Source organism: Pieris napi, chromosome 21 (assembly GCF_905475465.1).
Source record: "Pieris napi chromosome 21, ilPieNapi1.2, whole genome shotgun sequence".
Lineage (NCBI taxonomy): Eukaryota > Metazoa > Arthropoda > Insecta > Lepidoptera > Pieridae > Pieris > Pieris napi.
The window spans coordinates 2,143,102-2,169,801 of NC_062254.1; the positions used below are offsets into that span (position 1 = coordinate 2,143,102).

At 34.4% G+C, this 26,700-nt stretch overlaps 1 protein-coding gene across 1 annotated transcript; it reads right to left on the bottom strand.

Moving 5' to 3' along the window:
- Positions 1-3,697: 3,697 nt before the first annotated feature.
- On the bottom strand, positions 3,698-26,511 carry LOC125060430 (phosphatidate cytidylyltransferase, photoreceptor-specific). Its single transcript, XM_047665337.1, has 10 exons — positions 26,295-26,511; positions 26,088-26,212; positions 25,331-25,427; positions 24,905-25,081; positions 19,370-19,562; positions 9,718-9,884; positions 7,030-7,182; positions 6,133-6,261; positions 5,629-5,763; positions 3,698-4,411 (listed from the first exon to the last, which is right to left on the bottom strand). The coding sequence occupies exons 1-10, from the start codon at positions 26,367-26,369 to the stop codon at positions 4,319-4,321; spliced, it is 1,344 nt and encodes a 447-aa protein (XP_047521293.1). The 5' UTR covers positions 26,370-26,511; the 3' UTR covers positions 3,698-4,318.
- Between the last annotated feature and the right edge of the window lie 189 nt (positions 26,512-26,700).

The window sequence follows — 26,700 nt, forward strand, 5'->3', positions numbered from 1 at the left end:
CACATGATTTATTATTATATTATATGCTGGGCATATGCATCTTGAAACTACATTAAAAAGTGACAGAGTTTTGCCAGTTTTCATCCATTCTACGCCTTAAATTTGAGAAGTGACAGTATGTAGTACACTGTGTTGCCAAAAGAATAAATAATATATTTTATATAAACTCTTAGTAATTATTCCTTTTCCAGCTCAACATCGACCTGATTAAAAGAAAAGACAAATTTAAATTAATCATTTATTTACCTCATTACATCCATCATAATAAATAATACATCTATTTATCGCTAAGACACGTATTGAACATTATTCGTAAACACTTAAGCACAATATTTGACATTTTCAAGACAAATTTTAAAGACGCAATATTTGTAAATATATTGCGCGTTAGCTAAAATTTTTCATACAGCTATTATACGAAAACGTCCAACTCAGAACTCCGAACGATACTTTTAATAAAAATTCCAAGTCGAGAAATGGCTAAATATGACTCAAAGGGCTTAATTACGGTAATAACAGGTCAGGCTAAAAGACTCTAAAGTAAATTAATAAATGTATAAAAAAAAGTAATAACATTAATAAGGTTGAAAGGATCTTTGGTCTCGTATCGTAATAGATACGTATCGTAAATATCGTAATAGAATCAATGAAAAATTATTCTCCTTAATAAGTCTGAACGTGTGAAGAGCCAAAACCAAAAATCCTGCTTAAATGTTTACGAAGATCAGATCTCATACTACTTAACACCAACTTTGTGACAATAGGATATCAAAGTTTAAGAACATAGTAATAGTGCAATCTCTCTTATATTTAGTGAATCGAATTTACAATGAGAATCCGCAAATGTTATGAACGAGAACGTTTATTACACTAAAACATACGTATACGTAAATACGATAGAGTTTTTCGATAACTCATATAGTTTACTACTGAAAGTCTATTCACACTATTAGTTCTTCCGTTTAGTTCAAATGCGCCCACGGAGCGCTGCTCATGTTTTCTAAGATTTACAGTTACTATTCTATAACGTTAACTATTCGTATTTACGTATTCGAGCACAATTTAACTGTCAGTTAAAAGGTATAATATATTGGAGTAAGAACTGGCAAATATTTATTTAGTTTGATATGAGTAATTACGTGTATTTATTATACATTTCGAATAAAAAAATTTATTATAAAAGTCAACTAAATGGACCATACTGTTGTCAGTTCTTTAACATTTGCGGTGATAACTACTTTTATATTCAAACAATTTATAACAGAAATAACTTTGAACTTTGCATCGACAAAACTTAAATTTCCACAACCCTGGGAGGGTTGTGATTTGACTGATGATTTTTAAATATCAATAAAATAAAACGATTCCCAAAGAGTTGGGAAACTGAAGCGCTTTTGGCTTAGAATCAAAATCATTAAAAACTTATCGTAAATAAAAAAAATGTGAATGAATAAAGACAATAAATTTGCTAACTTATAGACAAATAAAACACCACAACAAAGAGAATATAAATAAAACGTGTACAGAGCGAGGTAGAATTACGGAACTAACAGTGTTTAATAATAATTATAATAATAATTCAATAATAATTACCGAAAAATTATTTAAACTCAATAAACTGCCGATTATATTTTTAAAAATTATAATTCGGGGCAATTATATATTTATAGACAGGAGTTAACATAACCCTGGACGGTAAAGGTATATATACCAGATTTATTATTCTGGAGTATTTTCAATGAATGAACAACGAAGGTACTTTTTTTAAATACCCACATTCCAGTTCAGAATAAATTTTTATTACATTAGCAGTAAATGATTGATTACAGGAAAAACACGCAAGCTTCTACTATGAACCCGGTTAGCCGAACCTATTCTAGTGATTCTACCTTACATTATGCAACGCAACATTTTAAACTACCCACAAAACAGAAAACACCAATTAACACTAACATATATAGTTAATTTTTTTCTTACCACGCAACCCGTAATAAATCCTCTATTTGTATACATTTTTAATTTTAATAGACAATTAGAGTGATAATGATTCTTACTATGTCTACCTTCAAAGAATATGCGTTTTAAATTATATAGATTACAAACACTATAAAATGAAAAGAGTGATTTTATATGAAATTCATCGATTTGGCATTGTTAGTGTGTCAGTTTCATGATGTTCTCTTTTGGTGCTGTATGTCGTATGCAAATATGACGTTTAAATTGCGATTTAAGATAATAAAACGTGGTGTAAAGTTAGAAACGTATTTATTACTATGATTACGATGATTCCTTACTGAAATAATGGTAACCATGGTAACAAATCTTCACGTTTTATAATAAGCCCTCTGACCCTCTAGTAGAAAATCAGTCCATCAGTCTAGAGCATAAAATGCAAATCCCTGTGTCAAAAACCATATGGCAAAATACCCAATACGTTTAAAAAATAAATTTCAAAAGAATTCGAATTAGGAATGTTTTTTTTTGTTTTCTATATCATAGAGTATACGCAAATCTTTTCAGACTTAATTCAATTTTCAAATTTAGTGAAGAAATTTTTTGGCACATGGCAACTCGAAACGCCGCCATCTTTAAAAAGGATAATTTAAGTGTTTATATCGAAAGTGCATCTTTTTATCCACAAATCTGGGGCTCAGATTTATCTATTTATATTTCACACCGACTCGCGTAGAGAAATACGACAATTATATTTTTTTGAATATTTAGTATAACGTTATATGAAGCATTAAAAATAATTAAAGTCACGCCTATTTTAATTTTGTAGACACATAAATTCTAACCTTATAAGAGGAAATTTGTGTAATCTATATTTTAATATATGTATGAACAATAAATTTAATTTATATCCGCTAAACTCGCTACGATGGGATATTTATTTCACTCTCACGCAGCAAAACAATCATAACATACAAACAGAAATAATGAGAATTAGAAAACTATACAATAGTACTATGTAATAATAACATTTAATAAAATATAATTCGAGCCATTTCCCAAATAGGACCAATAACTAAACATAGATTAAAAACTATTCCACAGTTAACAATTACGACTACGCAAGCGTTTTTTAATCTATGGTATTTATAGCAATACTAAACTAGTCTGCGCCCTGAAATATTTGTATGTTTATTATTTATGGATTATTTTTTAAATGCTTCATTTTCGTTGCGCAGACTATAGAAGAGGGAGGTGTATATTCAAAAATTGTGTTTCGTTTACTTGGAAATTGGTTTTATTTATTGTGCCGATAGTAAACGATTGCACAAAGACTAGATTAAATGCCGTTCTTAAGAACGTTGTCAAATGTCAGATTTTTCGTTTCGTGTTGACAATTGACAAGGACGTAACGACGTCCTAGCTGTTTGCTTTTATCCTGACATTTTCGTGGACTAAAGTATCATGTTACCATGGTTTCATAGTATTCATATTAATAAAAAAATATTATATAGTTATATATAGGGAAGCGTTAAGTATTACGTAACGAATTTTTTTTAATATTATTTTCGACTTATGTATATGAGTATGAGTACTGAAGAGTCACTAGGTGGTCACGAAACGTTTTACTATACTTGGGTACAGCACTGTACTTGGGTACTGAAAACGTTACGGCTAGTTACATGGGGTGGGGAGGGGGGGTCAATAATCTCCAAAAATTGCGTTACGTAATACTTGAAGTTATAAAATAAGATTGAGTTTTAGTAGTGTTGTTTTCTCTAAAGATCTTTCTATCTCTCATAATCTGTACATAAATTGAGATCAATAAAATAAAAAAGTAATGTTAGCACTGAAACAAAAAATCTGACAACGTAGATATGTTATACCTTTAGGGTAGTTTCACAACAGAATCAACAATAATTTTTCTAATCTATAAATATAACTAACGAAAAATATATCTACCAAAGGGTCTCAGAATGTTGAAGACAATGGTAATATAAAAAATAAAAACATTTTAGTATGATGTACGTACAAACGTATACGCGTTTTATACTATACGTATACGCATAGTATAAAATTTAAAAAAAAAATTGCATAACTCATTGACTATCGATATTTCTAAATAAGTTAATTATAATTAACGCGTTCCAATTTGACATAATTTAATATATAGAGTAATCATTTAAACTGTAATTAACTTTAACCTCTTTCCAACTAACTATAATGAGTATAACAGTTATAGTATTGACTACTTGTATGTGAAATTTAAAGTTATTTAACTAACAGTTTTGCGATCGTACACGTGTCAAATTTAAACCATTTAAAAATATTAAAATAGTGAAACTACCCAACCAAAATCTACCTTTTAAGGTATAGCATTTAGTATGTTCCTATGTTCAAGCGATTCCTTCAGAGCATAGAAGAGTTGCAGCTGCTGTTCTGGTTTCATGTTGTACACCTGGAAACATATTTAATGGATAAATGGTGTTAGGGAGCGTTCAAGTATTACGTATCGAATTTGGGGTGGGGGGGGGGGTCCTTTTGTAAAACGTTACGATGCGGGGCGGGGATTGATTTACGCGTTATTGTTAATATTATTTTCGACTTTTCAGTACTTTACACCACAGAATGGTAAAGGGGGGGGGGGGGGTTAAATAACATCCAAAAATTGCGTGGCGTAATACTTGAACGCTCCCTTATCTGGGGAAGCAAAGGGGCTGACCAAGAAGTCAAGGTAATAACTGGCACAAAAATACCCATTGGCGCTACAACCCATGGTCTTAGCAAAAGTAAAATAGGCCAGTAGGTCATCAGTGTTCTGTGCCTGACACACGCCGTCTACTCTGAGTCTATACTATTCCTTCAGCGTACGAGCGAGTGTTGAATTTCGCACATACAAATAGTGTACGACCTCAGGTATGAAAGTGCACGCTCAGGCCATCACTGTTCACAAGACACAAGGCACGAACAAAAAAAACTAAAAAAAAAAAAACCTAAGATTGAAACTTGCGTATTTTCAACGGACATGCAACTTTCGAACGATCGAATCTAATAAAAGATGCGTTGCCGGATCTTTAAGAATTGAGATGCGCTTTTCTTTGTGCAATGCCTTTTAGGGTATTTTTAACCATTTTCTTTTCTGATTGATGTTACTTTATCTAAGGAAAGTGGGGGAACTCAGAAGAGATTTCCCAATTTAAGCGAAGAGTATATTGAAAATTGAATTGCTCATCATCACTTTATAGATTTAAAGCAATAACAGAACAGAAATTGATTTTTATATAGTTTTACTAGCTGACCCGGCAAACGTTGTTGTGCCATGTATATTATTTCTAGGACAATTTTTTTAGTTCAATAAAAATAGCTATCTACAATAATAAAAAATAGGGGTTGATCGTAGAGGGATGAAAATATATAATAATAGGGGTTATATGTATGTATGGTGTATCATAAAAAAAAAAATCTAAAGAATAAACAATATTTTTTGGGGTGGACACCCCTTATCACTTAGGGGGTTGAAAGATAGATAGTATCCGATTCTCAGACCTACTGAAAATGCTTAAAAATTTTATAAAAATTGGTCAAGCCGTTTCAGAGAAGTATGGTAACTAACATTGTGACACGAGAATTTTATAAGATTTGGCAACTTGATTGAACTTATATTTAAATAATTACCTGTTGTAACAATTTCTGTGGCGTAGCGGTGCGTATGAAGCTCGTGATGTATACGTTGACGAACGTCGCCATGAGGAACTGACAGTCGAAGCGATCCATTATACCGCCATGACCGGGAATGACGTCACCAAAGTCCTGAAAGACAAATAATAATTAAAACGACCCATTAATATAATTCGTCATGATCGTAGAACAATGTCGGATGTGAAAAAAATCCAAAATCCACTTTTTATCATATTTGGATATTTAGTCAATGTAGTGACTAAATATTACGGCTAAATTAAAAAAATATCTATGTGTTTTAAATTTCAAATTAATCAGTCGGTAAAGTGACGTTTGATAGAAACATGTGATTTTTCTAGAAAACTGAATAATTTAATGTCTTATTTTTATTCTGTTTTGTTTGCTCGTATGCCAATTTTCATAATAACAGAATATGAATTAAAATAGTTATGACAATATTATATAGTCCCCTGGTGATATACATATATTTAAAAACCATACCTTTATCTTGAACGCTCGCTTGAATCCAGATGCGAAAAATCCACCAAAAGGTCCGATGACAGAGCTGAAGATGCTGAGAGACAGCGAGTGAATCATGAATGGGTACATTGTGATCGTATCATGGCCGAGCTGGAACGAAATATAAAAATTAATAATTATATATAATAATATATATTAATTCATAGACTAGCGGACCCAACAAACGTTTTCCTGTATGATATTGCAAGCGATTAGGATATAAAACAAAGTATGACAGTACTGATTGCAGCGCCATCTGTCGGGCTGATTTGTGAATCTACCATCCAGGGCGCCACCCAAACGCAATAAAAAGTCATTCAAATCGGTCCAGCCGTTTAAGAGTTCAGTGACTTATACATGTACAGTAGAATTATACATATAAAGATTAATTATACAACGCGCGCTGATGATTGGACATTTGATCGTCGTTATTTGTTAAAACAGCGTAGGAATAGAACTCCCTGCATGCATATCTTCCAAAAGCTAAAAGGCATTTTAGGAAAGTTCTTCAAAGTCTGACTTCTATATAAAAATGGGTACGTGTACTAATGTACGCGCGTAAGAAGTTATACTTCTTTGGCATTATTAAAAATAGTTTTTGATTGCATGCAAATAATTAATTACAATTAAATAATCAAAGACTGGAATAGAAGTCATTATAGTCAATAAAGTTCAGTTTACATTTGAAAAATTAAATAAATAAATATTTATTATTATTCGAATGTTGTTTTTAAATTATGTCCAATGCCGTAGCATCTTCCGTCGGCATCTTCATTCTGTTAATTTTGTGTCACGGTGCGCGCGCATCGTAAAATTTCACTCTCAACAATTTTTCATAACGTGCCTAAAGAAGTATAACTTCAAAAATAAGATACTCACTAATCTCACGAGCGGCAGAAGACAGTCAGGCGGAGTGTACTCGTGCAGACGGAATAGAGATGAGGGCTCACAATCCATCGTCATACGGCCCAAAGACTCCGAGTATTCAATGGGACATACCAGATATGGGTATTGGGATATTAGGTACGATAGCTAGAACGAAAAGTCATATTATTGTCATTTATCACATATTTAAAAAGTTTTTTTTCTGCTTTACCAAAAATTTCTGGTAACTTTATTGTATGCTTATTTTATCTTGTATAATATATTTTAATGGTATTTTTTAATATTTTTTTTGTAACACTTATGTTTACTTTAATTGTCATACATTTAACATGAAAGATGTATGATGTGGTAAAATTTAACAAATAAATAAAAAAAGTGTGTGCGTGTACTAGGTGTATACACGTAAGAAGTGAAACTTCTTTATGACCTTATTTTTCGAAAAATGATCTACTATATGCAACTTAACGAAATTGGTTAAATAAAGTTTAACAAAAGGCTTTTATTATCATAGACATGAATACAAATACAATTATTTCATTTTACCTTATTACTACTAAGATTATTACAGAATTTCATTAATTGTAATAGAATTATTACTATCATTGTTATCGTTATTATATATTTTTGTTATTAATGGCTTCGAATCTCTTCGGATCAACCGTGGTAGGGACAAGAAAAAGATGGCGCGTAACCGAAAAACGTGACGAATTGCTACAAAATTTCTCCCATACGTCGATAAAGAACTTTCATTCCAACGCCGATAAAGAAGTTTGACTTCAAAAACATGGCGCGTAACCGAAAAATATGACGCGTAACGAAAAAATGTTACACTACATTTTTTTCCAACCCCGATAAAGAAGTTTCACTTCAATTAAATAAATAAAAAGTTGATAATGGCGTTGAAAAGACTAGACATAGTTTTTCATCAGGAAATCTAACATTTAGATTTGTTGGAGTCTCTCACAATATGGCGACGTAGCCAATGGTTGGCCATGGAATTCGTGGCTGGTATTCGTGAATAGTTTTACTTGTGGTAACTTGAAGGACTTGGAACGGTATCTACTCGGCTATGTATTAATTAAATAAAAATAAAATAAAAGTCATTTAATTCAGACCATTATAAGTCCATATATTGTTAGTAGGGTAATATTTAAACTATGTTAGTAAAATTAAAATTAGCAAAACTATTTAAACATTGAATACATAAATCTACGTTGATTCTAGGCACCACCAACATGAGCATGTATATGAACCCAATGTCTCAAAATGATTATTATTTTAATATTTATATTAATTATTTTCTGCCTTAATTTACCTTCATTCGTATTTGTATTTTGTCATTTATTTATTAATATGTTTTTATTTAATTACTAGCTGACCTGGCTAACTTCGTTCCGCCCTACAACCTTATAATATCGTTGTTACTTTAATTTAACTTATTTTAGGATTTCATTAATGTTAAGTATTACATTAATACAACTTTTTTGCAAATACAGAAATGTTTTATTGCTTGCCATTGCGAAAGAAGAATGGCAGTTTTACACATTAGGCATCTTCTCTCTAGCGTCAATATGGCAATACTGCATGTTAAGCACTTTCTGATATCCAACATCTTTTGATCAGGATCAAAGCATGGTTATGCATCTCCTCATTCACCTCAAGATCGGAATTTCTTGAACTGACACGAATTCGACGTAAAATGATGCGTAGTTTTGTCAACAGATGGCACCATATGGTTTTTGCATTCGTAAAATTAATTAATTAATTTATTGTTATTCGATAACTTATCCGATATTTTATTGCTTATTCTGCTATTCGGAACGGAAACAAATCCAACAAATCAAAAACCATGGCAATCGGTCCAGCCGTTCTCGAGTTATAAGTGTTGTAACAAACACGACTTTCTTTTATATATATAGATAAAGATAATAATTAACTGTATTAAAATGCGACGAGGAACAATGGCTGCGATGCTTACAAACATAAAAAAAAAACGATTGGCAAACAGTGACGGAGCGTCTATTGCCAGTTCTCGTCGGTTTTACGCCCTTGATTTGAGAACTGGCGGTAAATGTAAATTTACAACATAATTTTTCTGACGTTCATAAGTGTTAAGTTATCTACACGAATAAATTATATCTTGATTACAACGTATGCAGTAAGAATTAAGTTAAAAAATTATGATTACTGAGAGAAATATATATCCATTTGTAATTAGTTATCATTATAACGAAACACTAGGAAGGTCCCTCATTAACATCTTTTCGAGGATTTTGGCTCAACGACACGAAACATCTGTGTAATTTAATAGAAACGTTAATTTTCTTCGCTTCTAAATAAACGCAAGAAGCACTGATCAAACTTTCCATACAAAAAGTTTACGCATACTTCATACTTTTTTTTTTTAAGACAATTCACACCAATTGACCAAGTCCCATGCTAAGCTAGTGAAGCTTATGTTATGGGTACTAGGCAACGGATATACATACATATTATAGATAGATAGACATATAAATACATATTTAAACACCCAAGACCTAAGCACAACATCAAATGCTCATCACATCGATGTTCGTCTCAGCCGGGGATCGAACCCGGGACCCATGGATTCGCAGTCAGGGGTACTAACCACTAGACCAATGAGTCGTCTACTAAGGGTTCTAAATAAGAAAAAGCACTCACCAGAAGACCAAATGCTACAGTGGACACTCCGCCGCCAATAAATCCCTCCCAGGTCTTTTTGGGGCTGAGTTTGATGAGCGGCGTCTTCCCAAAGAAGAACCCAAAGATATAAGCCATCACGTCATTGCAGATTATCATAGATACTGGTACAATGAACCATATCAGACCTGGAATTTTATTTGTAATTAATTAATAAGTTATATAAGCTAGAGCATTAAAACAAATTGTTATTTACAGGTAATTTCTTGTTCATGTTCAGATCAGTAACAAAGGATTCGTTTCGTAAGATATTCCAGTAAGTAGGTATGAAAGCTAGGGTGATATTCAAAAACGTATTGGATTTTCACATTCGGGAGTTATAGTTTTCACTAAGTCATGTGTCATTGACATTAAACCATAAATACTAATAGCTATTTGTTTCATAATCACTTTGAATTTACGTTAATTATTATTAGCGTGTTTACTGCTGTATTTAGCCACCTTCAAAAAACCCGAAAGTTTCAATCTACGTGTAATTTTTATAATGGATAAAATGAATGTAAGATTTGTGATATAAGACGTATAGAATGCATATTTTTTTTGTTTAGACTGAGTCAAAACATATATGTTTCTGCCATTAAAGTCTATTAATAATGATTGTATTACATATTAAACAAGCATTACGATAATTAAGTGTTTTATAATTCCAAAAACCATTCCAGAGGCGTATGTTTTAACCAAAGTTCAAAGTAACGTTTTAATCTAAATGTACATTGTACTTCGAATGATATTGCTTAGCAAACAATACATCATTTAAATTTACATAAATTAACGATTAAAAAGAATATGTATTGACAATCCATAAAATAGGTCTAAATATACAAGTCCACTTCCAGGAAATAATATATTTATATTATATAGTATTCCGTAACCTACGATACAATATATATATAGAAGACTAGTATGTTGGATGTTGTTTTGATATAATTTGAGTAATCCCTAGTCATTTAATATTTTATGAATGTTTTATTCACAACTTTGTGTACGTATTGGTTTAGTTTTAAATATAAGGATATCAAAAACTATTTTAAGTATCAAATAAACAAAAAATTGTGATGTTTGCGCGCTTGCATTTTGTATGCAGACATTTCCATATCTGCTTGATTAAACAATGATCAGGTGAGCTTGTCAGTAGTGTGTATTAGTAGTTGAATCTAACGGCAACACAAAAACTAAACATTTTTTATTTAATTGCGTGTACAAAGATTTTCAAATTTAAATTTATTTACGGTTGACACAAACTGATTCATAATTCCTACATAATAAAGATGAAAATTGTATAATGGTTTGAACAAAGGGGAATGTCGATTTAATATTACATCTATTAATAGCTCATTGTTTACGGAGTTAGGCGTTCGCGACGAGTAATATCGTACATATTTTTAATACATTTAGTTAGACGATTCTATTTTTTTTATAGAACAGGGGGAAAACGGACAGGAGGATCTGATGTTAAGTAATACCAACGGCCGTGGACGCTCACAGTGCCAGTGGCTCGCAAGTGCGTTGCCGGCCTATTAAAAATTCGCACGCTTTTGCTTTTTTTGGGCAAGTGGTTCCACATAGTAGTGGTGCGAGTGGAACACATCCATAATGTTACGTACACTTGGGAAGTTGAACGAATGAAAAAAACAAAACACTATCTATAAACAAATGACTGAATTTAAAATTCAATCAAAATATAGATAATTAAATCTGGAAATGCTTGTTATAGAATCTCCAATTACATAGGTAAAGTCTTAATATTATTATTATATAAAATGCGTAGTTATGCATACATAATAATATAAACACACGGAAACAAAGTTGAATATCCAAGGCCGGTTACTAAAAGATTGCCCCAACATTATAAAAACATCGCGTCAATAGTAGTTCGCGCCTTTGGTAAATAAAGATTTTCGTTTATGTATATAATTTTAAAGTTCTTCTTCTTCTAGTACCGCTTTATGGCTAAAGGTTGCCTTGAATTGCCGGGTATCGTGTCTAAAAAGCTTCTCGGCGGATGTGAAGCCGGTCCCGTACTTTCCGCAACCACGACTTCTATCTAGTGGGAGTGCCATGCTGTTGCCTTCGGGCTTCAGCCAAATGGGCAGGCACGACCGGGGCAGTACCACTGTCTCTCAGAAAACCGGCGTGAAGTGATGCAATAAGTTTGCCTTATTGTACTCGCGTTTCGTGCGGTGAGAGAGACTCCCGGAGCCCATTTCCCCCCCCCCCCCTCTACAAGAAATATGAAGGTGCAGAAAAAAAGACAGAATCTACCCCAGGGGGGTACCACACGCGCTCGCGGTGGAGAATCCCCCTCTGGGCGTCCAACACCGGGACACTCTGCGCCCGGTGGTGGACGCACAGGCTGCCCTTCGTATTCTGGGGGGGGCAATTCTGCGCTCGGAAAAAATAACATAATTCGTTCTCGGGGCAAACGGAGCAAACCTACAAAGGCACCCCCGTCCACACTCGCCGTGGACTTCACAAATGTTAGGGGGCTCAATACCAATATCAACGCAGTCCACTACCATTTAGAGACTGCGAAGCCGGCCTTGCTCTTTCTTACCGAGACTCAGATTTCCTCCCCGGCTGATACTTCCTACCTCTCCTACCCGGGGTACAAATTGGAACATTCATTTGTGCCGCGGGCGGGAGTTTGCGTGTACGTCAGAGAGGATATCTGTTCTCGTCGCCTCGGGACGCTTGAAGGAAGGGACCTATCTAACCTCTGGCTGCGCGTAGACTGCGATGACCATCCGCGATTCTACGCATGCCTGTATAGGTCCCATAGCGGAAATATCGAAACTGACCGACTCATTGAGCACATCCAAATGGCTACAGATTCCCTGCTCGAAAGGGTTCCTACCGCTGAAATCGTGATACTTGGCGATTTTAACGCCCACCATGCCGATTGGCTCGGCTCTGAAACTACCGATCACGCGGGAAGATCCTTTCACGACTTTGCTTTAGCCTACGACCTGACACAAATGGTCCCTGCGATTACGCGAATACCAGATGTGGATGGTCATAAACCCTCTTTGTTGGACCTTCTGCTGACTTCACATCCGGAGAACTATCAAGTCTCTGTTGACCCGCCATTGGGTTCATCAGATCATTGTGTGGTCCGGAGTACTGTGCCATCTACGCGCCCTTCACGGCCCCGCTTTATGGGTTGTCGCCGTATTTGGCACTATAAGTCAGCAGATTGGGACGGGATGCGGTCTTTCTTTGCGTCCTACCCTTGGGGGCCTATGTGCTTTTCGCCGGAAGCTCCAGATTCCGTCGCCGCCTCTGTCGCCGAAGTGGTTCTGCAGGGCATGGAACTCTTTATTCCATTTTCTGCGGTGCCGATCGGTGGCAAGTCTCAGCCCTGGTTTAAACGTTCTTGCAAGGCGGCCTCGCGTCGAAAGCGAGAATGCTTTAAGGCATGGGCGGAAGCGGCGAAATCTCGTGATGCCAATACCAGCGAACTTAAAACAGCATATAACTCAGCCTCCAGGTCCTTCAAACGAGAAATCACTAAGGCAAAGTCAGAGCACATTGCCAGATTTGGCGAGAGATTGGCCCAACTCCCTTCAGGGACTCGAGCCTTCTGGTCTCTCGCCAAAGCTGTCCAGGGGAATTTTTGTCAGCCCTCCATTCCGCCACTGCACAGGGAGGATGACTCTCTGGCCCACACTGCGAAGGAGAAGGCCGACCTTTTGGGCTGTCTCTTCGCGTCCAACTCGACTTTGGATGACCGAGGGAGATCACCACCGACCATTTCGCGGTGTGATTCCTCGATGCCGGAAATCACATTCCGGCAACGTGCTGTCCGCAAAGCACTATCTTCCTTGGACATTCATAAGTCGAGCGGGCCGGATGGTATCCCCCCAATTGTGCTGCGTACTTGTGCTCCTGAGTTGGCTCCGGTCTTAACGCGCCTTTTCCGGTACCTGTACTCGCTCGGCACTGTCCCGAAGTGCTGGAAGACCGCTTCGATACATCCGATCCCAAAAAAAGGCGATCGCTCTGATCCGTCCAACTATCGCCCAATAGCTATAACCTCCTTGTTCTCCAAAATAATGGAAACCATTATTAATTGCCAGCTCTTGAGTTATCTAGAAGATCACCAGTTGATTAGCGATTCTCAGTACGGCTTTCGTCGTGGTCGCTCAGCTGGTGACCTCCTTGTATACCTTACTCATAGGTGGGCGGAAGCAATTGAGTCCAAGGGGGAGGCGCTGGCGGTAAGTTTGGACATAGCGAAAGCCTTCGATCGGGTGTGGCACAGAGCACTGCTCTCGAAGCTTCCAGCCTATGGGCTTCCCGAGAAATTATGCGATTGGATCTCCAGCTTTCTGGCCGATCGGAGCATCAAGGTCGTCATCGACGGAGCATGTTCCGACCTTAAACCCGTGAACGCTGGGGTCCCACAAGGCTGTGTTCTATCCCCGACCCTATTTCTTCTGCATATCAATGATATGTTGCAACTTAGCAACATTCACTGCTATGCGGATGACAGCACTGGGGATATTCTTTACACTGGCCGGGCAGGTATTTCTCGGGCAGTTGTTGATGAGTACCGGAACAAACTTGTGTCTGAAGTCGAAACTCTACTACGTGGAGTCTCAGACTGGGGCAGACAAAACCTAGTCCAATTTAACCCCAGAAGACACAAGTTTGCGCGTTTTCCGCTAAAAAAACACCCTTTGTCGCTACTCCTCTTTTCGAAAACACTCTTCTTAAAGCCACAGCCAGCATTGGAATACTTGGCGTTGACATATCGAACGACGTTCAGTTTCGCGGTCACTTGGAGGGAAAGGCTAAATTAGCCTCCAAAAAGCTTGGTGTGCTCAGCAAGGCGAGGCGGTACTTCACTCCGGGCCACCGCATGCAACTATATAAAGCGCAAATTCGGCCCCACATGGAGTACTGCTCTCACCTCTGGGCGGGGGCTCCCCAGTACCAGCTCCTTCCACTTGACCGTATACAACGCAGAGCGGTTCGAATCGTCGACGACCAATCCCTCTCCGAGCGGCTTGATCCTTTGGCGTTGCGTAGAGATGTGGGGTCACTCTGCATCTTCTACCGCATTTACCATGGAGAGTGTTCAGAGGAGTTGTTCGGATTAATACCTGCAGCTGAATTTCATCATCGGACGTCGAGACAGAATACGAAATTCCACCCGTATCACCTCGACGTCCGCCGTTCCACAACTGAGCGTTTTTCAAGGCAGTTTTTGCCGCGCACAACCACTATGTGGAACCAGCTGCCCACTGAAGTATTTCCGAACCAATTCGACTTAGGGTCCTTCAAGAAAAGAGCGTACCTATTCTTAAAAGGCCGGCAACGCACTCGCGAGCCCTCTGGCATTGAGAGTGTCCATGGGCGGCGGTATCACTTAACATCAGGTGAGCCTCCTGCCCGTTTGCCCCCCGTTCTATAAAAAAAAAAAAAAAAAAAAAAAAAATCTTCTACCAGCCCGTCTCTTGCCCATCATTATATATATATATACATACAACCCTTAATTTTCAATAAATGACATACATGGCAAAACGACGTTTGCCCGGTCAGCTAGTAATTTATAAGCTTCAATAAGTGGTATCGATCATGAGTCAAAACGAGTCCGAGATATGCGACTTTCCCTATCTTAAGTCTGCTTAAACTTTTGTGGTGTCCCGATTGCTTTAACGACTAGGTCGCCTAATGGCTAGGCGAGACTCTCAACCCAGTGGTCGTGAGTTCGAAAGCTTAGCTTACGTACAATACGGTAGAGAAAACATCGTGAGGAAACCGACGACTTAAACCCAAATAAAGCGGTACAAATTATCAACTCCTTGCTTATTAGATAAGTAAAACGGATCAACCCACATCGAAAAACTAATGCTCCGAATCTTCCAAAAATTCGAGATATTCCGGAAGCCGGATACATAATCGGTATTATCAATTATTTGTGTGCCTACTGTACCTAGTTACACTAGTAGTAATAGCATTATCCTTAATCATATTAGTTCGAAGCCACACCTTGACTACAAGCCTAAACCAATCATAATAATAATCCACTCCGATATTTTATAAAACTCAAATGCTATGTACAATTCTTACGTTCAAATATAACTCGACTCTCTTTTTGAATTAAGAATCAAATTCCAATTTTTTTCACCCCGTTTCACAAGTAGTAATGGTCTAAGATCCCGATATACAACAACCTTCACCGAGATGCTTATTTAATGAAACGTATTTTATATTTAATTTATATGTCAATAAATATAATCCATATGGGTTGCCTAGCAAATTTCAGTCCAGAGTATGTTTCATTAATATTTAAAAAAAAAATTTTTTTAAACAATTCACCGGTATGATTATTAGATAAATTTTATACCAATCGAAAGTATGAAGCCCATAGAATATGCAAACGTTAGGTTGTTTTTAATCAATTAATTATTTATGTGTATATTTTTTATGTGACACTAAAGTATATATACATCTTTAGTAAAAAAGAAGGTTATAGTGATACATATATAATACTACCCTGATTAAAAATATTGATTGAAAAAAATTCAAAAAATTTACTACATGCAATGCGTTTCATTAAATAAGCATCTCGGTGAAGGTCGTTGTATATCGGGATCTTATACTATTTTGAATTAAGAATCAAGTTCAAATTTTTTCACCCCGTTTCACAAAACTTTTCTTTGTTTTCTTTATGAGTCATTTCATTTCATATTCCTGTTTCAATAACGAATAGGAACAATATTTCCAACGACCTAGTTTCCACAAAGGCTTCCGTGACGTGAAGCGAATGAGTATGTCAATATTGTGTACAAAGCCGCCGACGCTAACTATACCATAAAATAATCTTACGTTTATGTTGACTTTTTCTATTTTTAATAGAAAAGAACATTAAGTTCTTTAATAGGACTTGTAAGATTTCTGATGATTCTTATATAACGGGGCCAAACGGATATAATAATAGCCTTTTATTCCTAAACGTAGGGTAACAAGAGATCCCTAAGTTCGGTGTGCCTTTTGGTATAAGCCTCCTCTAATTCCTTCCAGTGGATCCTGTCCCTTGCTACTCTCAACCAGAATGGTTCCGCTGCCAGTTTCAAGTCATCTTCCCATCTCCTGACTTGACGACCCCTACCTCTTTTGCCGGCTCTTGGTTGCCAGAGAGTGACTTGCTTGCTCCATTTGTTAATGGGGTGGCGTAGCAAATGTCCAGCCCATCTCCATTTTTTTTACGGAACGGATATCTGATGTTAAGTGAAAAGCATAGACACTAAAATTCCCAGAGAGCTCGCAAGTGCCGGGTCTTCTAAGAATTGGTACGCCCTTTTCTTGAATTAGTAGGTGGTTTCACAAAGTGCCTTAAAAAACTCTCGGTTGTGGAGCGATGGACTTCGAGGTGATACGGGTGGAATATTGTATTCCGTCTTGACTACCGATGATGAAACTACTTATTGTGTCTGATTATCCCTTCCTTTCTATCCCTAAAGTAATTATCTTAGCCGCTGCTTGGCTTATCCCGGACTTCAGTAGTCTTAAAATAACGTCTGAAAGCTACAGCTATGACCCAAAAGTGATATTCGTTTGGGTTATATGTTAATAAAATAAAATAAAATAAGTATTGTAACTTTTTACGTACGCTATTTACAAATATAAAACGTTATACTATTATGACGATGTGTACTTATAATAAAAGTTATATTGGATTGTAAAACATAGTAAAGGCTGTTAAGTCTGTAAATAGTGCTTGATTCATTTGACCTAATTTAATCGCGCGATCAATACTCAGATTGTACTAGAAACATTACACTGAAGTATGATAGACTAAATTCTGCATCTGTTTTATGTCTTTGAAAATACCAAAAATAATAAATAGAGACCAATCAGATACTTAAAATATGTTATTGAAAGGATATACACGTGTGGAAATGACATAAGAACTTAAACGTTAACTAGATCCGTGCTTCCTCACAATCGAGTAACCCGTGATATCACAGCACACAACTCACAAGGGGACTCTTTGTATTGAAGAAGTCGCATGGGTCAGCCAAGCATCCGCGAATATACAACAAAATACATAATTATGTAGGATAAAGAAAATAATAATACCAAATATTATTATTATTATTAATATACTGCCCACTGACGTTTTTCCGACTCGACTTAGGGTCCTTCAAGAAAAGAGCGTACAAATTCTCGAAAGGCCGGCAACGCACTTGCGAGCCTTCTGGCAATGTCAGTGTCCATGGGCGGCGTTATCACTTAACATCAGGTGAGCCTCCTGCCAGTTTGCCTCCTATTATATAAAAAAAATAACACAGCAAGGTTTCTAAGACGTCTTGGCGAAAAGTCTCTATGGAGTAGCTGAATGTTCCTTATGGTATTTACAATTTTTTGTGATAAATGAGACAAGCCATAATTTTCATACTGTCCATCTATTTATACAATCATCGGCTATTTGCGAGATTCTAAAAGTATTATATATCAAAAGTTGTAATACACATATTGGTATCTTTATTATGAGCCGTCGTTGGCACGCAATGTACCTAACATAAGATTGAGAGCTTTAATGTTAAAGCTCTTAACTAGCTCTTAAATACCTGTCAGGTTTCCCAAAATATATTTATATGTATTTCGAAACATGATTGTTTTGAAATAAAAAAATTAATAACATAAAATATATAACAATGTAAATTATTAATATGTTATGGCTGATATTGAGCTCGTTACATTAACGTTGTTAAGTGAGTATGCCTTTTAACTGACATTCGTCCTGATTGAGACAAACAATCGTTTCGCATCTGTAATTGAACGAAATAAATACCAATTTAATAACGTTGACGTTTCTTCGTTCGTTTTACATTTCAAAACTTAACCTATCAAAATCACTATAACAAGTACTGTAATTCATTGAATACCATTAAGAAACTTCTCAAGTAGTATATATTATCTATACACTCTTTGAATGCACAACAATTCACAGCGAACAACGTTTTAATTTAGGTAGCGAAAAGCTGATATAAAAACTTCAATATAACAAGATATATTCCTTGATAAGGGCAAAAACTTGGCGTTAACACGGTACGCAGTAAAATATAATCTAAATATTGGTGTATGCAGTACTGTTATGTATACCTGCTCCTCTGTAAGGGATTATTATTTAGTAACTCTGTAGTAGAAATTGAATGACAAATTCTATTGTGAGGTACAGTTCATCTGAATACCTCAAACGCGAATCTTGTTCTTATACCATTTGTAATTAGTAATCTTATTAGTAAAATTTTGTGTTGTATAACAGTATGTATGTGTGTGCGTTTATATGTATGAATCTGTGTTTTTTTTTAAATGTCAGTATGAGAAAATACGTCATTGTATTGGACACTGTCACATAACAGTAGTTTCGTATTTGTGTGCTTTTGTGTGTATGAGAGAGTATCTGCTATGGTATTTTATGTATAATCTTTATAGATCGGTTATTTTTAATACGTCAGTATGAGAAAGTAAGTAATTGTATTGGGCAATCTTACATGAATGTTTTTTGTGTAATCTACCATTAAGTGATTGTCTTTTTAGGATTAAATTGAACCTATAAAGCGACTCGAACCTTTTCTAACAATATACATGAAATACTCACCCTCAAAAATATTCTGAATGATGAGATAGCTTTGAGTCACAACGATCAGCAGAGCGACGTGAGTCCAGGCGAAAAGACTGAACTGGCGCATATAGTACCGTTTCACCAGGGACAGGACGAACCAGACAAATCCAACGCAGTACAGACAGAAGGAAATAAACCGATGGTATGTCACCAGGAAATGTAGGTAATCCTGAAACAGATGCAATATGATATTTTTATCACTTAAACGCGTTATAATTTTTCAGGAATAAACGTCGAGTGACGTAAATCTTAATATATATAAATTACGTGTCACGTTGTTTGTCCACTATGGACTCCTAAACTACCGAACCGATATCAATCAATCAATCAATTTGCACATCGTGTGCAGTTTGATCTAACTTAAAAGATAGGATAGCTTACATGATACATCTCAATTTATACCCGCAATATTATTATATTGCAAATTATTTGTTTATTATTTGATAGTCACAACTTTTTAAATTAGTTACAAACGAGGCACGGACTATCTATGCCCGGGGAATCTCCGCGTTTTATACAGATAGATAGATATCCACTTTCTCCATGAGACATAAGAATGCTCTGTTTTTTAAACAAAATCTTATCAATTTTAATTTTAATTATTAACAGTCATTTATTTTATTTTAATTATAACTCTTAACTCTTACTGTTTTTATTTTTTAATAAACATTAAAAAATTTAACCAAACTTGTTATATTTAATCTTAATTTAATTTTAATTCACTAAGCGGTATCGACGATATTTCTATGAGAGTATTGGCATCGGTATCGTATCGGCAAAAAGGCGTATCGATGCACCACTAATAACTATTTATTAACAAAAACGTAAAAATTAAAAGTACACCTTAAAAGCTAAGCACGCAGAATAATAAAGTAGACTTAAATATAAAATATGAATAAGAAATAAAGCGTAGTTACAAAAACAAAAATAATATAAAAATATTTAAAAGTTTAAATATGTTATTAAATATGAATACGACGGAATTGCGACAAGGAAAGGGCAAGGGCAAGATATATGAATAGCCAACTTATGTACATTTACAATTATATACACGACGTATAAAGTAGTTCGCACCGAGTTCCCTTCTTCGGAAAGGTGAAAGGAAAGGCTAGAGGCTGGCGTGGCTTTTTGGGAAATTAAAATTTGTTTTAATCAGAAATTGTGGATAATCAATTTTGTTTGATAAGTTTTAAAAGGAAAGTCAAGTCTAATAAATCTCTATAAACACTATTCGCATAAACAAAAAAAAAAGTTTTCTAGGGAGAACAACTATTCATGTTTTTTATATGAAACAGCAGGCAAACGGACAGGAGGCTCATCTGATGTTAAAGATACCGCCGCCCATGGCAGTCACATTGCCAGAAGTTGTCGGAATTGGTACTCTCTTTTCTTGAAGGACCCTAAATCTAATTGGTTTGGAAATACGTCAGTTGCCCTGATTCCACATAGAGCCATAGAGGTGGATACGATAAAATTTGCGTCGAGGTATATGTCAGAACAACTCTGAAGGACGCCGCCGCCGTTCGGAAAGTGACTGGTCGTCGAAGAAATGTAACAATAGCTTCAAAGTTAGTGAAATTACTTCAAAGAGAGAAGCAATTAATTCATCATCACTCTCAAAACCTGGACACATCAAAGCAGTGCCACATACAGGCATCGTAAGAAAATTGCAAATTCTATGTACAAGCGATAGCAAGCAGCGCAAATTTTATAATAATTATTATCTACTCAATCATATAGGTTCTGAAGGACATAGTTTATGTTCCAATAAATATAGCTAGAATTGACACACGCAGGTCTAATTTGCCACATAGGGCTTTATTTTAGCTAAGTCGCATATATTAGTATCACGCTGATTGTTGCTTGAATATCAGAAAACAGAAAAACATATAACACTTAAATATGTGTAAAAATAATGCACGCGAATAACATTTCCGGTTTCTTATTACGATGTCCATACTTCGACCGTATTTTATTTTTTATGTTCGCCATAACTATTTTCTTACGTAAAATTATTCGCAAGATTTAGGTACTTGGATGGGATTGCATCAATTATAAAAAAAAAATGGAACGGAAAATAAAGTAAAACTATTATTTTAATTTTCCCTAGTTGACGACTTCATTACCGCCCTTAGATGTTTACACGGGAATTTATGCCTATGTTATTGAGAACAAAATTTATTTCACATATTTGAATTGCATTTCAAGTATCTAAACTAAAAAACAATTTCCCCAGGGAATCGAATCCTTATCTTATCATCATCATATAAATGCATGTTTCTAATTGACCTATTAACACGTAGTTTGTTATCATATTAATTAGGAATTTATTGTGTAATTAAATAGTAATATTAAATTTTAAACAGACCATTACTGTTTACTACAATAATCGTTTACATAACCGTTGTTGTAATCATTAAATAATTATTATAATGACTTTATTTATATATAATACATTTAACATCTGATATTATATACATTATGTCTAAATAAGTCTTAAAATAAAAAAAATAATTATATCGATTCAATTGATTACCATTTCGATGAAGATAAGTGGAAATTTGATGATAAAATTTGTAAAATATGAAAAAATTTAGTAGATGGTAAATGTTATAATGTACGGGAATAAATATATAGTTTTCTAACTTATCTACAGATAATTACTGCCCTACTACATCAGTTTTCGTATTAGACTCAAACCTGCTACCTCTAGGTATGATCGTAATCCAGGTTTCTCAGGGATGCAAGGTTAATACTAAGGTAGTGTCAATGTGATTAAAAAATATAATTTTTACTATACTACACATACATATTTTTTATCGAAAATCAAATTACATTTATTAGTTTTATTTCTTAGGGTCCTTCAAGAAAAGTGACGGCAACACACTTGCGAGCCCTCTGACATTGAGAGTGTCTATGGGCGGCGGTATCACTTAACATCCTGCACGTTTACTCCCTGTTCTATAAATAAAAAATATTTTAAAGTTAAATATACTACCATATTTAAATAAAGGGCGCGTAGAGGGAAATAAGAACTGACATAACACCATTATTTTTAATCCCCTAGTTTCTTTCATCACATATATATTATATATATAGTGCGTCTAATCATCGACATAAATATGTAAACACTACAACGTCATGTTTGGGTTTAATGGTATTTATTAGCATACGTAGGATTAGGAGAAAAGATAAGCATGATTTGGCATGAAAAATGCACAAAAACAATAAAGAAATATAGAAAAAGCACCGCCACAAAACGGAAAGGTACCCAATATATGTCAGAGCAAATACGCTATCACTGAATTTCAGTATCCCAATATTGCACAATAAGATAAGAATAAAAGTCAGCCTTATATTAATTTAATACATATTTTATAAACAAAAGAGTGATACTTTAAAATTTGAGTTTATCACATAACATAATATTTCATATAGGAAACGTCAGTTTTTGGGGTAAACTTCAGTGAACCGGAAGATAAAAGCTTCAAGCGAAATTAACGTTGAAACTCAGTTAGTTTGTCGAACGCATAATTTTTTAATAACGTAATGTATTACTACTAAAATGTATACCTACATTTTTAATAAAGTCTCAGCAAAAAATAAGCCTTCATACAGGCCTTTAATCTGTTTGGCCACGAATCTATGGATTTACGCACTGTTTCCAAGTGAAATTTACCACTGCTTGAAACACACACGAAAACATATGTGAAATGGCGCGAAATCGAAAGAAGTTTTTAAAATAATACGTGTTCCAAATTTAAAATAATTAAAAAGTTGAAAGAAGAAAAGTTTTTATATAACAGTTATATAGACTTAGGATTTGTATGAAAAATCTAAATTTAATAGCGACTCCCATACATATAGTGCTTCGTAGGTTTTTAGTTTGCGACATCATTGCTACGGACATTATTTTATTTTTAATAGAACAGATGGCACACGGGCAGAAGGCTCGACCGATGTCAAGTGAAACCGTCGCCCATGGACACTTACACGACCAGAAGGCCTAAATTCTTAAAAGTAAATAATGTTACACTCTTTCCTTGCTAAATCTATGTAGATTATTATTCAATGCAGAACAAAGCCACTGCTTATGCTAATCCTATTAGCTTATTCCATTAAATAAATTACGCACAAACAATCTCTAGAGGTTCCCTGCTTTATATGACATAGATTAAATTGTGAGTGACATGCCACTTAACCCAGAAAGCCCGGGTTCGATAAAAAAAAATATTATCTTTTATAATCGATACCATGGGAACCCATACTATATACAGTATATCTTGGTTCATAGTAGTTTAGCTTTTTTTTTACAGAGAGCAAACAAACGGGCAAGAGGCTCACCTGATGTTAAGTGATATACCATGGGCACTCTCAATGTCAGAGTATTCGCGAGTGCATTGCCGGCCTTTTAAAAATTGGTACCCTCTTGAAGGACCCTAAGTCGAAATGCTTTTAGTGGTAAAAATACAGTATTTTGTTGTTAAATACGCGTTATGATAATTACAACAATCGGATATAAAGACAAACGTGTTAAGTTTAACAAAGCATGACTGGCACAAAATATTGTTTTTTAATCAAACACATGCAACGGAATCCTCAAATTTTTAAAAAAGTCTACGTAGATAAGATTTGAGATTAAATTTTTATCGGTCATATATGATTTAACATCAACCCCCCCCCCCCCACACGTATCGTTCGATTTGATAAAAAAATTAAAAAAAAAATTCACCTGTTACAGAATGCACTTAATCGTCTTCCTACGCCTTAAGGGTAATTCATTAATTAAGTATCAGTGCGAAGTAAAAATAGGGTTTGTTGTCTTCGTACTACACTAGCCTATATGAAGAGCTACTAGCTGACTATTCAATACTAGTTAATAAAGAAGAAGTGTATTTTTCTATCTAGGAGTGTATATCTATTGAAGATATCCACTATACTAAATTTGCTTTTGCTGAAATTATGTATGAATTGTTTGTTGTTAAAAAACGAAAACATATCTGTTAAAGTTCACTAAATTTTTAATTTTTAATAGTATTTAATTTTGTTCTAAAATAAAAGTTGCTTAACTAACATAGATATGTTATTTTAAGAGATAACTTTGTTTTAAAATAAGGCCGCTAAGTTGATTATATTTTAAGATGAGGTTCATACTTAAGTGGCTTATCTCTAACAATACTGATTACGCAGCTAATCCTTCACTCATTTCCATACAATATAAGTAGGTCTACAGTCACTAAAGTATTTGGGCCCAATGGTTGCTTGAAATATGTAGCAATTTTAAAATAATAATTAAGGCATTTTTAACATTAATTTTGGTAGTCCAATCACCCTAATAATTACCACATAGAAATGTAATAATTTTTTGTATTTGACATAGATGACAAATACATTTCCAAGTAAAATTTGAAGTGGGATTGTCAATTTCTAAAAAAAGTTTACAGCTTATGAAAAAATCAAATCTATTCCATCTAAACACTTTATAAATGTAAACAGCAAAAAATAACTTACAGTTCTGTTAATAACAACTCCAAAATAGTCAATTAGGCTCTCTCCATAGAAGAAGTAGTTTGAAGAGAGCAGGAAGTACCAGGACAGCGATCGGAACCATGGCAAACCATGTACTCGATACACAGCATGTCCAATATTGATGATCTCTTCAAAGCATTTCACTTGCACACACAAAACCTGGAGAATAGAGCCAAATATAATATCAAATATAATAAAACCAACTAGTGTGGACTAAGCAAAAATATTTTATTGAAATATAATTTAAACTAATAATTTATGATAACAATTCTCTTAAGAGTATGTAAATAAAGTCCCATTAATTACATTAAATATATAAATGAGATTTATGCATAAACCAATGTCATATGAATATTAATTCATAGCTCAATAATACATAAATATTAAAGATTTCATCATAATGCTTACCGTAATCATCAGAGCCAAGGGACCACCATAAATAAGTAAGCAAAAGCCACCAATCATTAGCCATGTAAAAATTCCCCGAATCACCCAGTTTCTCCATCTATATAATAACAGAAATGGACATCAAGATAATTGACAAATATGTTTTTACAATATTCTTGAAGTATCTATATTAGATTATATGTTTTTCAAAAGTAAAACTTATTACTTATACTATATATGATTTTATTTATAACATTGCTACTCAAAAATGTTTTATAAAAATATGTCATTTATTTAATAGTTGGCTATATTGTATTAGTCGATATAGGATAATTCAGTATGTACATTAGAAATAACAATTTTTTTTACAGATGTATATAATTACAAATATATTTAATAACATTAAGAAGTTCTGGGACAAAATACAAATGCTGAAGTGATTGAAATAATATTGTATTGTGTAGTATTAAGTAAAATATGTTACTGGGCTGAAGAACACAACATAAAAGAACAAGTATTCCTATGTCAGTATATAATCCTATAAGAATCTACCTTAAGGATGAATGTCATAGACATATGGTTTGTTTTAAATTTTGATGAAACAATCAGCTAGACAATAAGAATTTTTTAAAACTAACATTAGTAATTTTAAGTGTCATTACAGAAGCCTGTTACTACTACCTAAATGGCTAGAATTTTAATTAGCATTTTGCATTGCTTTTAAAAATTAATTTGCATTTTTTTCACGTCTGTACGTTTATCAGGATAATTTAATTACCGCGTCGAGAGTCCGGAGAGCGCAGAATCAAAAATTTCTGTGGTTTTATCCGTTCCTTGGGGCAGAGATTTTGCTAGTTCATCTACATACTTCTCCTCCAATACTTTTTCTTCTTCTGAATCCACCTGACAATGCACACATTTAATAAGTGTTTGCATTTTTAAAATAAAAGAACTGGTTTTACTAAAGATATTTGAAAATAAATACATGATCAGATTCGCCAGCCGTCTCCACTTTTTCGGTTCCGTCGCCGTCACCTCGCCTTTGTCGCACTTCACTCATAATTAAACAATAAAATATAAACTTTCTAGGTGTCACAAATTGTTCTAAAACGTTTAAATATATTCGGACTACAATTTTATCCGAATTTTAACAGAAACAAGGTTCTACTACGATCACCGATGTTTTTCTGTTGAATGAAATGTCAAACGAAAAATCAATAGACTTTTATTATGTTGCAAGCTCTAAATAAAAGGGCTGTTTTGAATGAAAACAAAAAAAAAACTCTATTCTAGAAATAGTAAAACATTATTTTTTGTGAAATATTAAAGCTATAATAATAATATCTTTAAAAACAATATATATATATATTATAAATAAATTTTGGCTGGCT

Bases quoted from the DNA above. Each gene is read 5' to 3' on its own strand.
- LOC125060430 (XM_047665337.1), bottom strand. From the start codon at position 26,369: ATGAGTGAAGTGCGACAAAGGCGAGGTGACGGCGACGGAACCGAAAAA. The intron at 25,082-25,330 runs GTAAGCATTATG...TCTATTCTCCAG, and splicing joins CCTTGGCTCTGATGATTACG to GTTTTGTGTGTGCAAGTGAA. The intron at 9,885-19,369 runs GTGAGTATTTCA...ATAAAATTCCAG, and splicing joins CATTCAGAATATTTTTGAGG to GTCTGATATGGTTCATTGTA.